The 14,767-nt window shown below is 46.6% G+C and overlaps 1 protein-coding gene across 5 annotated transcripts in view; it reads left to right on the top strand.

Annotated features, from left to right (window-relative positions):
• The window catches only part of USP14 (ubiquitin specific peptidase 14), a 65,176-nt gene that overhangs the window by 39,233 nt on the left and 11,176 nt on the right, over nt 1-14,767 (top strand). For 4 of the 5 annotated variants that reach the window (XM_050939234.1, XM_050939237.1, XM_050939239.1 and 1 more), the window contains exon 16: nt 1,340-7,534. In XM_050939234.1, coding sequence (XP_050795191.1) covers nt 1,340-1,512 — 173 coding nt within the window. In that variant the 3' untranslated portion in view covers nt 1,513-7,534. Of the gene's footprint in view, nt 1-1,339; nt 7,535-12,174; nt 12,244-14,767 lie in introns of those variants that run through there. The other variant, XM_050939236.1, reaches the window with a different exon arrangement.

Below are 14,767 nucleotides of genomic sequence, written 5' to 3'. Positions count from 1 at the left end.
TTTTTTTCTTTTAGTTACTCATGGTACTTAAAAATAGATCAGAGCGTGGCTAACAACTGAGTCCTACTTTTACATAAAAGCATGAATCTGACCTTGGCGCACAAAGCGTGTTTGCGGATGACACAAAGCTGGGGGATATTGCCCATACAGAAAGCTCTGGATGACCCTGTAAACTGGAGTAATAGGATGAAATTTAAGTGAAAAGTGCAAAGTCATAAATTTAGGGAATAATAATTTTTGTTATAAGCTGGGGATTTATTAGTTGGAAGTAACAGAGGAGGAGAAAGACCTTGGAGTATTAGTTGATCACTGGATGACTAAGCTACCAGTGTGATATGGTTGTGAAAAAAGCTAATGTCTTGGGATGCATCAGGTGAGGTATTTTCAGTAAAGATAAGGAGGGGTTAGTACTGTTATACAAGGCACTGGTGAAACTTCATCTGGAATACTGTGTGCAGTTCTGGTCTCCCATGTTTAAGAAGGATGAATTCAACCTGGAACAGGTACAGAGGGCCTACTAGGATGATCCAAGGAATTGAAAATCTCTTATGAAAGGAGACCCAAAGAGCCTGACGTGTTTAGCCTAACCAAAAGAAGGCTGAGGGGAGATATGATTGCTCTCTATAAATAGATCAGAGGGATAAATACCAGGGAGGGAGGGATAGGAATTATTTAAGCTCAGTACCAATGTGGACACAAGAACAAATGAATATAAATAGGCCATCAGGAAGTTTACACTTGAAATTAGACGGTTTCTAACCATCAGAGGAGTGAAAGTCTGGAACAGCCTTCCAAGGGGAGCAGTGGGGGCAAGAGACATCTGGCTTCAAGACTAAGCTTGATAAAATTATGGAGGGGATGGTATAATGGGATACTAATTCTGGCAATTAATTGATCTTTGACTATTAGTAGTAAATATGCCCAATGGCCAGTAATGGGATGGGATGGGATATGAGTTACTACAGAATGGGTGTCTGGCTGGTGAGTCTTGCCCACATGCTCAGGGTTTAACTGATCGCCATATTTGGGGTCAGGAAGGAATTTTCCTCCAGTGCAGATTGGCAGAGGCCTGGGTTTTTTCACCTCTCTCTCTGCAGTGTGGGGGACAGGTCTCTTGCTGGAGGAGTCTTCACGTTGAAGTCTTTAAACCATGATTTGAGGATTTCCGTGGCTCGGACATAGGTTAGGGGTTTGTTGCAGGAGTGGGTGGGTGAGATTCTGTGGCCTGTGTTGTGCAGGAGGTCAGACTAGATGATCATAATGGTTCTTTCAGACCTAAGTCTATGATTAGTTTCCTAAAAGGTATTCTGCCATCTTTTCTCCACAAAATTTACTGTAGGCTCCCTGCAACTTGATTTCCTTTGTCAGTCATCTTACCTCAGACCGTGCTGCAGAGCTGTCCTGAATTCCTGGGTAAGGATGCTTTCCTGCTCTCTCTCCCTGGTTAGTGTATTCAGTCTGCAAGAACACTTAAATGTGGGGAAAGAAGCAGCAGCTCTGGTTCCATTATAAATAAAATGTATTAAATGCCTAGGAAAAACACAACTGCATCCCTCTCACAAATTCAGGCACTCAAGCTAGGAAACACCAGAATTAAGGTTACCTGGATAAGCTTCATTCTGCCCCTTTGTGCGTGTGTTACACAATAGTCTTTAATTAAATAAATTGCTACATTTGTGCTTTGAATGTACAAAGAGTGTATAAAAAAACTAAATATTAAAAAAATGTAGTTGTGTCTTAATGGGTACTTTGGGGAATTAAGGCTTTTTATTTTTCTGCTTAAGTTCACTGTTAAAAGGGCAGGGGGGTGCACAGAACTGCTTTGTTGCATACATAAGTTATTTGACTGAGCCCACAGCGAACAGGAAGGACCTCCTTACTCAAGCCTGTGCTCATTCCTCCATACCACACTGAGTATCCACAACTTCAGCTGCAGTTCTGAATGCTTCACACTTTGAAATGTCAGGCCTTTGCTGTCTTAAGCTGTGCACCCAGAAAGAAAAAAGTGACCACCTGTGAAAATTTTGATTTAAATGGTTTTTCTGTCTTCATAGTCATACACAGAATCAAATTCTCCACTGGCATTCAACTACCTAACTGCAAGACCAACCTTGCTCTGCCTGCACTGTCCTACCCCATTTTTTACGTACTTTCAAATTTATAAAGTAAATGAGCCAGGGTCCTACAGCCAGATACATTCACTACACAAGCCTGAACTGTTCCTTGAGCACTTTTTTTTTTGTTCATACAACAAAGCAGTGATGTGTTTAAGAATTATTATAAGAATTTATACCAGGGACAGGCAACCTTAATTCTGGTATCTCTTAATTTCTGAATGCATGACTTATCACTCCCTTAAATTTAACACTCCCCACACATTAAAAGAACATTAAGTTCTTTGAGTGCTTGCTCTTGTCAATTCCAAGTAGATGTGCACAGTTGCCAGAAGGTTTTTTTTCCTCTAGCAGTACCTGTCGGGTCAGCTCAGGCACCGCTCAAGTTGTGCCTTCATAGTGCTACATATAGGGCTCTGCTGACCTGCCACCCTTCATTCCTTCTTACCACCAGTGATGGTCCTCGGAGCGTTCTCTTCTCTCCTTTTCAAATGATCCCCTCCCGTACTCATATTCTACCTACAAATAGTTTTCAATAGTTATTAGTTTGTAGTTTAGTGTAGTACTTGTACCTCCTTGTTAGTCGGGGTTCCCTTCCCCTGCCAAGGGCATGCCTGGATCCCAGGGGTTTATGCTGTGTAGGGACTGCCAAAAGCCAATGCCAAAGGGCAACCTGCGCCAATCCTGCTTAAAGTGCCTAGAGGAATCCCATCATGCTAGGTGAAAAATCTGCAGAGGATGCCACCCCCACACTAAGGAAAGGGACCCCTAGCTGCACTTATCAGATTGGCTGTGAGGCTCCCTGGAGTGGCACCTTCATGGCGGTCAATATATGATCCTCCCGGACTGACACCTTCTCAGTTCGTTCTTACTGCCAGTGACAGCCATTAGAACTGTGGGGTCTTGCTGAGCAAGTTCTTCATATTTCTCTAGCCTCATTTGTTTTTGTTCTTTAGTTAGTTAAACACTTTTACTTAATATTAGCAGTTGGGCTGGGGGATTTACCCTCTATCCTGACCGCTTTTTCTTGGGAGGGCTTCCACACTTAAGTCCCAGGAGTGCAAGTCCTGCTCCAAGCCCATGCCAACACCCACGATGCTTGTCTAAAGTGGCTGGGGGAGGCTCACCAAGATGATAGGTGCAGGATTTGCAAGGGGTTTCACTCAGAACCAAAATGGAGCAAGACTTTCACCTTAAGCAGCTCCATATGGAGGCAGCACGTAGACTTCAGCCTCCATCGGCACAGCAGGACCCAGCACCGGAGTTCTTCAGTGCGTAGCACCCCCGTGACAGTGGTGGAAGCAGTACAGTGGATGGATTCTGGTAGAGACCCATGGCCCCATCGCTCCCAAGCGCTGAAACCTGCAGGATTGACTCAGCACTGCTCCTGCTCCCTGGCACAGAACCAGCACTGGAAGTAAGGGAGGAGCAGCTCTCTGTCCCAGAGGCCCACCCCTCTGGAGCTGGCCAATGGGGGGGATGCATCCTCATGAGGAGCACCCAGTGCCGAAGTCTGCGAAGACAGCACCGTTGACTTCAACCCCACAAAAGGAACAGTCGAGACTGGTGCCGTTGGACTCCCCAGTCCACATCATCGAGGAAGTGGAGTTGCCATCCCCCCCAGACACCTTTGCGGCTGTGAGAGAAGTCATTGCCATGACAGCACCAAGGTCACCCACGATTCATGCCAAACTTATGGTATCACATCATATGGCACCATCTCAAGGCAAACCAGTGATGCTCCAGTCCTTGATACTGCCAATAGAATCCTGCACCACTCGGAGTCCTGCATCACTCGCAGTCACGGCACTGGTCCAGGTCGTGCCAGTGCTCCCAATCACGATGCTGATCCACATGGTGGTCCCCATCACGCAGCAGTTCCCGGCCCGGGCCTCAGTCCTGACACCACTCAGCGACCCTGCGCAGCTCCAGATTGCAGCACCACTCACCAACTCAGGTCTGCTCGGCCCCACCCTGACCCTCACAGTCCCGATCCCAGCCTTTGGACTCGGAGGTGGAATCTAGGTACTCATAGTGGGGCTGACCCCGTTCAGGCCATGAATGCTCTGAGGCAGGAGCAGAGCCATGGCCTGTGCAGTGGCAGGGACCAGCGCAGTGGCCATTCTAGACGCTGAGGGCGTAGCACCAGGCCCAGGGTGCCTAGTCTTAAGGCTTCCAATTGGCCACCTCTGAACTAACAGTGCCAGAGGCCTGTCAGTCACCCCACCTTTAGGGGTGTCAAGCAGGTGTGGTGCCCCTACCTCGCCCTCAGAACTGACTCCAACTCCGGTTCTTGAGACTGGTCCAGTCAGCAAGGCAGGTCGAGAGGTTCCCAATGAGCAGGAGGGACAGGAGGACCCTGTTCCCCCAAGTCCCCTGCAGGCATGTCCGTCTCCAGACTGCTTCCCATAGACAAACCTCCTCCACAGGGTGGCATGCAACGTGGACCTGCAGGCTGAGGATGTGGTGGAGTCAGAGGACCCAGTGGTCGACAGTTTAGCCCCAGAGGGTCCTTTGAGGGTAGCTCTGCCCCTCATCAAAACTATACAGGCCAGTGCCAAGACCATCTGGCAGACCCCAGCCTCCATCCCTCCACTGCCAAAGGTGTTGAGAGGAAGTGTTTCATGCCATCAAAGGGGTATGAGTACTACTTTATGCACTCACAGCCTTGTTCATTGGTGGTTGCGATGGTAAAAGGAGAGGCAGGGGCAACCAGCCCCAGTGCCTAAGTTCCTGGAGGCCAAATGCCTGGACTTGTTTGGAGGTAAGGTGTACTCTATGGGGGAGCTCCAGCTCAGGATTGCCAACCAGCTGGCAATTCTGAGCCAGTATAACTTCAACTCCTGGAACTTGCTGCTCAGGTTCAAAGAGCTTGTGCCAGCTGAGTCCAGCGAGGAGTCTGGAGCTATAGTGGAGGAGAGCAAGGCAACGCCACAGACCTCTTTCCAGGCCTCACGGGATGCTGTGGACTCGGCCGCACACACCTTGTCCTCTGGTAGTGCCATGAGGCTCACCTCATGGTTGCAAGAATAGTCTCTGGCTGCCATCATCGCATCCCTGGGTCCAGGGAATTGGTAAGCAGCTGTCAAATATAAAGGGAAGGGTAACCACCCTTCTGTATACAGTACTATAAAATCCCTCCTGGCTTGCCAGAGACAGATCAAGAAGAAAAGCTATCCAACTCCATTAGTAAGTACTAGCAAAGAAATGCATTAGATCACTTTTATTTTGGCTTGTGATTTTCCTTGTCTAGAAGGAGGTTTATGCCTGGATTTGTAACTTTAAGGTTTTGCCTAGAGGGGAGATCCTCTATGCTATTGAGTCTTTTGTTATTCTGTAAAGTACTTGCCATCCCAATTTTACAGAGGTAATTCTTTTACTTTAATTAAAATTCTTTTAAGAATCTGATTGATTTTTCATCATTTTAAGATCAAAAGGTTTGGGTCTGTGTTCACCTGTACCAATTTGTGAGGATAGTATTCTCAAGCCTGCCCAGGGAAGGGGAGTAGGGTATTGGGGGGATATTTGGGGAAGGTAGGGCTCCAAGTGGCCCTCCCTAAATGTTTGTTTAAATCACTTGGTGGTAGCAGCATTACTTAATCCAAGGAATAAGGGAGTTTTTAACCTAAGCTGGTAGAAATAAGCTTGGGCAGGGGGAGTCTTTCATGCAGGTCCCCACCTTGAAGGACACGTACTTCCACATTTCCATAGTCCCGCCCCACAGGAGGTTTCAAAGATTCATAGTGGGCCGTACTCACTAACAATTTACAGTCCTCCCTTTTGGCCTGTCATCGGCCCCTTGGGTATTCACCAAATGCATGTCAGTCCTAGCCACCTTCCTGAGGAAAAGGCAGGTACAGGTATTCCCACTCCTTGACAACTGGTTGGTCAAGAGCCATTCCAAGACACAAGTGGAACAACATGTCAACTTGATAAGTTCCATATTTGACATGGAATGTACAAAAGCTGACTCTTTCCCCTACTCAGAGAATAGAGTTCCTAGGGGTGGTGTTAGACTAGAAGCAAACCTGAGCTTTCCTACTACAGTCTCATTTTCAAGCTATACGCAACATTATACAAAGCTTCAGTCAGTACCCCACGATTACTGGAAGGAATTGCTTTAAAGCTCCTCAGGGCACACGGCATCTTGCATGTACATAGTACAACATGCAAGGCTGAGGCTCAGACCTCTCCAGGCCTGGCTAGCATCAGTGTATCAACCAGTCAGTCAGTTTGGACAAGGTAGCCAATCACATTCTCACTGAGGGTGCTCGAGACTTCAGTGGTGGCTCAATCTGCGAGTTGTGTGAGCAGGGGTCCCCTTCTACAAACCACATGCCTTGCTGTGTCTGGTCACCGACACAGCGGCAATAGGATGGGGAGCACACCTGGAAGAGCACAGAACTCAGGGTCTCTGGTCCCCAGCGGAACCGTTTCTTCACTTCAATGACAGGGGGCTAAGAGCTGTTCATCTAGCATGTCAGAACTTCCAAGCTCACGTGGAAGGAAGATGCATATTAGTCCTGATGGATTATACAGCAGCGATATTTTATATAAAGAGCGTGGAACACACTCCTCTCCCTTTTGTCAGGAAGCTCTCAAGCTCTAGGACTTCTGCATAGCCCATTCAATGCTCCTGAAAGCTTCTTATCTCCCCGGATCTCAAAATGAGCTGGCAGACCATCTCAACAGATCCTTTCACAATCACAAGTGGTCCATTTGCCCAGACATGGCAAACAACACTTTCCAATAGCGGGAAGTTCCCCAGATTGACTTGTTTGCCACAAAGAGCAACAGGAAGTGCCTTCAGTTCTGCTCCTTTTTGAACCACAGTCTGGGCTTACTTGCAGACACGTTCTTCCTTCCCTGAAAGGACCACCTGTTCTAAGCATTCCCACCTATCCCACTTGTTCACAAAGGCCTCCTCAAGATCCGGAGGGACAGAGCATCAGTGATACTGGTAGCACCAGCCGAGCCCCGCCACCACTGATACACCATGATGCTGGAGCTATCAGTGGACACCCCAATCCCCCTACCGTTAGTTCCAGACCTGATCACTCAGCATCACAGACAGCTTCAGCATTGCAATCTCAAATCTCTCCACCTCACTGCTTAGAAGCTGCATGGTTAAACCAGTTAGATCTCTCATGTTCAGACCTGTTACGGAAGTTCTCCCTGGCAGTAGGAAACCATCCACTAGGGCTACCTACTTGGCCAAGTGGAAGAGATTCTCGCTCTGGTGTTCACAGAGTCATACCTCTTCAACACAATCATCGATACCTTTCATCTTGGACTACCTGCTACATTTAAAGCAGGGGTCGGCAACCTATGGCACGTGTGCCAAAGGTGGCATGCAAGAGGATTTTGAATGGCACTCACACTGCCCAGGTCCTAGCTGCCAGCCTGGGGTCCTACCGCCAGCCGCCCATCCGCTGGCCCCAGGTCCCAACCATGGGTCCCGGGGGCTCTGCTACCAGCCTGGAGTCCTACTGCCGCCCCCCTGCCAACCGGGTCCCGTCCGTTGGCCCCAGGTCCCGGCCACTGGTCCCAGGGGCTCTGCTGCCATCCTGAGGTCCCGGCCACCAGCCCAGGGCTCTGCAGCTGCCCCAGACTGGGGCAGTGAGGGGTGCAAACTGGGGCAAAAGGGGGCACAGCTCAGCACTCCCACCTTAAAAATTGTTCCAGTGCCACTGTACTGGGATATTTTTAAGTCCTGAGTTGCTGCCTCCATCACTGTCGCATGGAACAGCACACTGCGTTTGACACTGTACGTGCAGTTTCTCATGATTTTTTTCGCACTAAGTGGACGAGTACATTTGACAGAATGTCAGCCCCTAAGAAAGCAAAGTTAGATGTCCATTCATTTCAGCCTTCTTGGACAGATACATTTGGATTTATTCAAAAGAAGGGGTGCTGTTTGTGCTTTCAGTTGTGAAAGTGTTTGGCGCAGATTAAGTGTTCAACATTTTCAAACAAAGTACAAGAAAACCCTTTCTTGATGAAGCAGACAAGACCGAATTGATCAAAAAGCCAGTAGCAAGATATGAGAAGCAAAGCAGTATTTTTAAATGCTTAAGTGTAAGTAAAAATCAAGTTACAGAAGGAAGTTATAAGATTGCACAGTGCATTGCAAAAAACGGAAAGTCGTTTACAGATGGGGAACAAAACAAAACATTTCTCAGCAGAGGTTTTGTTCAATGGATTTGCCAAATAAAGATGCGATTGTATCTAGAATAAAAGAACTGCTTGTCTCTCCCAGAACAGTTGAGAGACACACAAGCAAAATGGCAGAAAACATTAACGAAAAGCAGACAACTGCATTAAAAGACACAGCAGTGTTTAGCATTGCAGTTGATGAGAGCGTGGATATAAATGACATTCCATGTCTGGCAGTTGTTGCCAGATATTGTGCTTCCGATGAAATCCAAGAGGAACTTTGTTGCCTAAACCCCCTGCATGGCACAACAAAGGGGGAAGGTATAGCGGAAACTTTTGTAAACCATTTTGAAGAACAAGGAGTTGACATCAGAAAAATATTTTGAGACAACAAATGGTGCTCCTGCCATGGTTAGAAAACAGAAGAGATTTGTAAAGTTACTTAAAGATCAAATTGGCCGCCCAACAGTCAAATTTCACTGTATCATCCATCAAGAAAACCTGTGTGCTAAAATTTCTAATTCAGAGCTTAATAATATGATTAATACAATGGTGTGAATTGTGAATTTCTTGTTGCTCGATCTGCTTTGACTCTCAGACAGTTTCAAGCACTGCTAGAAGAGATGGACAGTGCTTAGAATGACATTCCACTTCACATGGCAAGGTTTTGGTGCACTTCGTAAACTGTTTTGATGCAATCAAGGCCTTTGTATCGGAAAAAGGACAAAACTACCCTGAACTGGACGACGACAAATGGCTGTGTAAGCTCATGTTTCTAGCTAACATCACTGCTCACCTAAACGAACTCAACCTCCGTCTCCAGGGTGAAGGGCAAACGGTTCTGGATCTTTATGAAACTTGGAAGGCATTTGCTGTAAAACTAGCAGTCTTTTCTGAGGATATTCGAACTTCGACTTTCCGCTACTTCCAACACATAAAAGAGCTATCGACATGTTGCACTGTCAATGTCACCAAGACTGGAATGTACATGCAAGAACTGGAATCAGAATTTTCTGACAGATTTCAAGATTTCCAATGATTTGGCCCAATGCTTTCTTCTCTAATTAAACCTGAAAAGTTCAACGAAAGCAATTTGAATTTATCTGTATTTCAGTGGATGGGTGTTAAAATTTTGTAACGCATCTTATTCAGTTAAAAAGCTCAGAATGTGGGCATCAAAGTTTGGAAATCTGTGGAGTGCACTTGAAGCTACCGAGAGAGATCATGTGGCCTCTATTCTGAACTGCTGGAGGTCCCTGCTAGTGAAATGTAACTGTTTGAAGAAAATTGCGTTTGCAATGCTTTCAGCATTTGGATCCACATACCTGTGTGAACTGGTATTTTCACACATGAAATCTGTCCTCTGTCCTTCTCGGAGCCAGTTAACAACTGATCACTCAGAAGCCTATGTGCAGCTTAAAGTATCCAAATATGTGCTATTGGAAAACTCAGGAAGGAAAAGCAAGGGCAAGGATGATGCTAAACTGAAAATCTGCAGTTTATTTTAATTTTAAATGAAGCTTCTTAAACATTTTAAAAACCTTATTTACTTTACATATATCAGTAATTTAATTATATATTATAGAACAGAGGTGGGCAAACTATGGCCCACGGGCCACATCTGGCCCACGGGATCGTTCTGCCCAGCCCCTGAGCTCCTGCCCTGGGAGGCTCACCCCCAGCCCCTCCCCTGCTGTCCCCCCTCCACTGCAGCCTCAGCTCACTGTGCCGCCGGCACAATGCTCTGGGTAGTGGGGCTACAAGCTCCTGGGGTAGCACAGCCGCAGAGCCCAGCCTTACCCAGTGCTCTGTGCTGCGCGGCTGGCTCCAGCTGGGCGGTGTGGCTGCCTGTCCTAGTGCAGCCGCACTGGCAGCCACCAGTGCTCCAGGCAGCGTGGTAAGGGGGCAGGGAGCGGGGGTCGGAAAGAGGGCAGAGGGGGGGTGGTCAGAGGGTGGGGAACGGGGGAAAGGGTTCCAGGAGAAGCAGGGGCCAGTGAGGAAGGAGAGGGGGTTGGATTGGGTGGCGAGGGGCAGTCAGGGGCGGTCAGGGGACAGACAGCAGGGGGAATGGATGGGGCAGGAATCCCAGGGGGTGAGAAGCAGCCTCCCCTGACCCGACCTCCATACAATTTCTGAAACCTGATGCGATCCTCAGGCCAAAAAGTTTGCCTGCCCTGTTATAGAGAGAGACCTTCTATTACTGGCATGCAAAACCTTACATTAAATTAGAGTGAATAAATGAAGACTAGGCACACCATTTCTGAAAGGTTACCGACCCCTGATTTAAAGGATATGGGCTTGTTACTCTTGTCAACAAAGGTTCACCTTGCCACGATTTCAGCGTTCCACTCAGGAGAGGCAGGCCGCTCGGTCTTCACTAACCCAATAGTGTGTCGTTTTCTTAGAGGACTAGACAGGTTATACCCATACGTTCAGCAACTGACCCTGGCTTGGGACCTTAATCTGGTGCTTTCGAGGCTCACAGGGCCTCCATTCGAGACCTTAGCAACATGCTCACTACTCTGTCATGGAAGGTGGCTTTCCTGGTCGCTATAGCTTCAGCAGGAAGGGTGTCTGAGATAAAAGTCCTTACATCTAAACCTCCTTATACCATCTTTTACAAGTATAAGGTACAGTTTTGGTCACACGGGGCCTTTCTCCCTAAGGTCTTCTCATGATTTCATGCCAACCAGGACATTTTTCTCCCAGTTTTTTTCCCCAAAGCCTCACACTAACAGCCAGGAGCACAGGCTCCTCTCCCTGGATGTTTGGAGGGCATTAGCTTTTTATACAGAGCGAACAAAGCCGTTTCGTAAATGGAAGCAGTTGTTTGTTGCAGTAGCAGACAGGATGAACGGTCTCTCAGTGTCTTCTCAAAGGATCTCATCATGGATCACATCCTGTATCTGAGCATGCTACGATTTGGCAAAGATACCTGCCCTGTGCTGACGGCACATTCTGCTAGAGCACAGGCCTCCTCGGCAGCTTTCCTAGCCTAGATCCCAATCCATGAGATCTGTAGAGCAGCAACATGGTCCTCTGTCCACACCTTCATGGCGTATTATGCCATTACCCAGCGTGCCATGGATGATGCAACATTCAGCAGAGCAGTGCTTCAATCAGCGATTCTATGAACTCCGACCCCACCTCCTAGGTAAGGCTTGGGAGTCACCTACTTGGAATAGACGTGAGCAAGCACTTGAAGAAAAACAGATTATCTACCTCTTCCAACTCTTGTTCTTCGAGATGTGTTGCTCATGTCCATTTCAAGACCCACCCGCCTTCCCCTCTGCTGGAGTAATCCAGCAAGAAGGAACTGGAGAGGTAGTGGGTTGGCCTACATGTGGCGCCATGAAGCCACCTAAGCCAACCCAATGGGTATTGCTAGGGGAAAAACCTTCTGGCAACTGTGCATGCACACCTACTTGGAATGGACAGAACAACACAACTCAAAGAACAAGTTAGAAGAGGTATGTAACCCTTTGTTTCCTAAGCTTTCTAGAAAGCCAACTGAGAAAAAGGTCTATGACATGGAACCATCTTTTCTGCAATTTCCTGTAGCCAGCAGCAGCAAGCACTACTACTGTGACTGTACTATCCAAAAGAGTTCCTTAGCTAGAGGCAATGCTACTGTAATAGTTTGAGACTGTGTCAGCTACATTATTTCTTACATCCTCCATTGCACGGTGGTTAGATTGGAGTTCTTGTTATAGAGGGAAAAGTTCAGCAGCAGAAATCATTGTGGAAAGGAGCCTCAGGTGCTCTGCCCTTTGTCCCCAATTCTTTGGGGGTATGAGGGAGAGAGAAAAAGCTTCCATAAGGATACGATGGCCCTTGGCTACTCTAGTATCTTTGCTGTAAGGTATGGGGCAATAGCTCCTCATTTCCATTCTGCTTCTTGCAGGACAGGTGGCTGGCTGCCACCGTTTCCTTCTCCAGGATTAATGATGCACTCTCACCTGGGAGCACATGAGTAAGTCTTGTTGCCACACTTAATTCTGCTCAGAAGAAAAACATGTTTTCTACAGAAACCATGTATGCTTACAGCAGAAGACAGATCCAGCACTCATGAGTAAGTGCTTTTAGGAAGTTGCATCCTGGCCCTTACACTGAAAATAGCCTGGTAGTTATAAACATTACTTTGTCTCTTGAAAGATTGATATGGAAATACTCCACAGCATGAGGATTGTTCTGTAGATTAGAAAAGGAACACCACCACTTTGAGATCTCTCTGGACAGTGGCCTTTGTTCTATCTGGACTTCATTACATCCCAACATTTACAAAAATCATGCCGCTATTAATTGCCTTCTTGAGAAAATAAATCGCCTGATATTTTATAGTGCTAAGAAAAACCACATATAAAAGGCTGATACCATGACAATCCTCCAAAACACTTCAGGAGAGAGAAGTGCTCCGTCAGAGCAATGACTCTACTATCGAATCATTAATGGGCGTTTACTCAATTACTTAGTGAACCCATTCAAACAATGGGCAACAACGTGTGTGTTTGTTTTTTCCTTCTCATGACATAAAACGTGATGTGGACGTGCCAGGATTAGTCATTTGCCAATAATCTTTTCCCTGACAATATGTACAGTCGTCAAAAACATCAGAACTCCACCATTAATGGTTAGGACTCAGGAATCAAAACACAATCTAGTCCCAAAACACCTAGTAGTCAACTAATTCTACCCACCTTATAATACTATTGCTTCTTATTCCTCTGAAGTCTCAAAACCAAGGGAAAATGAGCAAGAAAGTAACAAACATAAGACTTTAATCCTTAGGAATCCTCATCCAATGGGGCTCTCACCTTCCCGAAATTAAAAAAAAAAAGATATAGCCTCCTACACAAGGAGCCACATCCACAGCAAAGTGCCAATTCCAGAGTGAAGGAATTCAACCCCATGCACAAAAAAAATCTCTTTTCCCTTCAAAGTAAGGATATTCCCTCTAGTCCCATAACCAATCAGATCCCCCTCTGCGTAACTCCTATCTCCACAGTGCCGTGGAATTCAATTCCCACTCATAGAATAGAAAATTTCTTACCAATAAGTTCCTTTCTGCTAGTAGCATCTCCCACAATTCTGGGCATCTAGACTGTTCTCCTCTCTGCAGCTCACACAGCAGATGACTATTTTGGCACCGTGCAGTCTGGCAATGCCCCCTCTGCTCCTTCTTGCTGCCACATGAGTTATTCCCAAGCATCACCATAAACCACTATTCCAACTATACTTTAGATCAAGGAAGATGTATGGTAACAATTCAATGTAGTCTCTCTCTCCCTTAACTCATGAGCCATTTAGGGTAGGTAGAACTGTGAAATCCTGCTAGCAGAAAGGAAATCAATCATTAAGAAGTTTTCCATTCTGCAGCCCAGCATCTCCTACAATTCTGGATGCCTGCAAAGTAGTAAGCAGTGGACAGATGTAGGGAAAATTATGAAAAAAAATTTGCTAGGCAAGTACCAGTCACCTTTTTATGAGTTTGCTCAAACATCTGTATTATTTCTGAGCCACCACCAGCAGCACCTTCCTGCCAAGGAGGCCTCTAGAAGACAAGTCCAACTTGCATTGCTTAATGAAGTTAGCTGTAGACAAGGTGGACACTTTGCAAATTTCCAAGGTGTATGTGCTCGCTCATTCTGCCCATGGAGGTGGCTAAGCATCTCATGGAGTGTGCCTGGACCCCTTCTGGGACAGGCTCTGATTTGTAGGCTTCCAGAACACGTTCAGAGTCTAATCTACCTATCGATTGAGCACCTGGAAACTGAGTTCCTGGCATTCTGAATGGAAGGATACAGAGCCTAAAATAGTCTCAGATTCTGTATGCTTGAGATGTTTCCTGACATAGGCAAACCTCAGAAGTCTGTGGTGCATGGTCTGTTGGGGATATGGAGATACATGTCTGCTGAATCTATTGAAGAAGTCGAGATGTGCTCTCTGGGACAGGGATGACACCATTAAGGGCAGGAGTTCCATCAGAAACTTTTTTTAATCCACTTGTTGAGCCTTTTGAAGTCAATGCTCTTCCGACATCTAAGATGGCCACACCTTTTCAGCTGGATGGCGTATATTGGACAGAATGAACAAAGCACAACCTCTCTTGAGAAAGGAGGGAAGAATGGATTTCTGATGTCAATCTTATTCTTGTGGAACATGCAGTAAGCTTTCTGTATGGATAAGGCTGCCAGATCAGACACTTGCCTGGCAGACATGATAGTTATTAAGAAACATGTCAGTGGATAATACAAGGCCGACTCTGAAGTCAGAGGCTCAAAAGGGATGGCTTATCAAGGCTTTCAAAACTAGCAGAGTCCCATTTTGAGAAAAGTGACCTGACTGCCCATCTGGCTAACTGAACTGCTCAAAAGGATCTGGCTACCTGTGGGTTGTCTGCCAGGGAGTCAAGGGATCTCATGAACAGCACACTACTAAGAGAAGACACCTGACATGAATGGTACTGGGCTGAAGGCCTCTGCCTTCTTAGAGAAAGT

The sequence above is a fragment of the Gopherus flavomarginatus genome, chromosome 2 (assembly GCF_025201925.1).
Source record: "Gopherus flavomarginatus isolate rGopFla2 chromosome 2, rGopFla2.mat.asm, whole genome shotgun sequence".
NCBI lineage: Eukaryota > Metazoa > Chordata > Testudines > Testudinidae > Gopherus > Gopherus flavomarginatus.
Note: the sequence above shows the minus strand (reverse complement) of the source record. Positions and strands in the feature narration are given on the sequence as shown.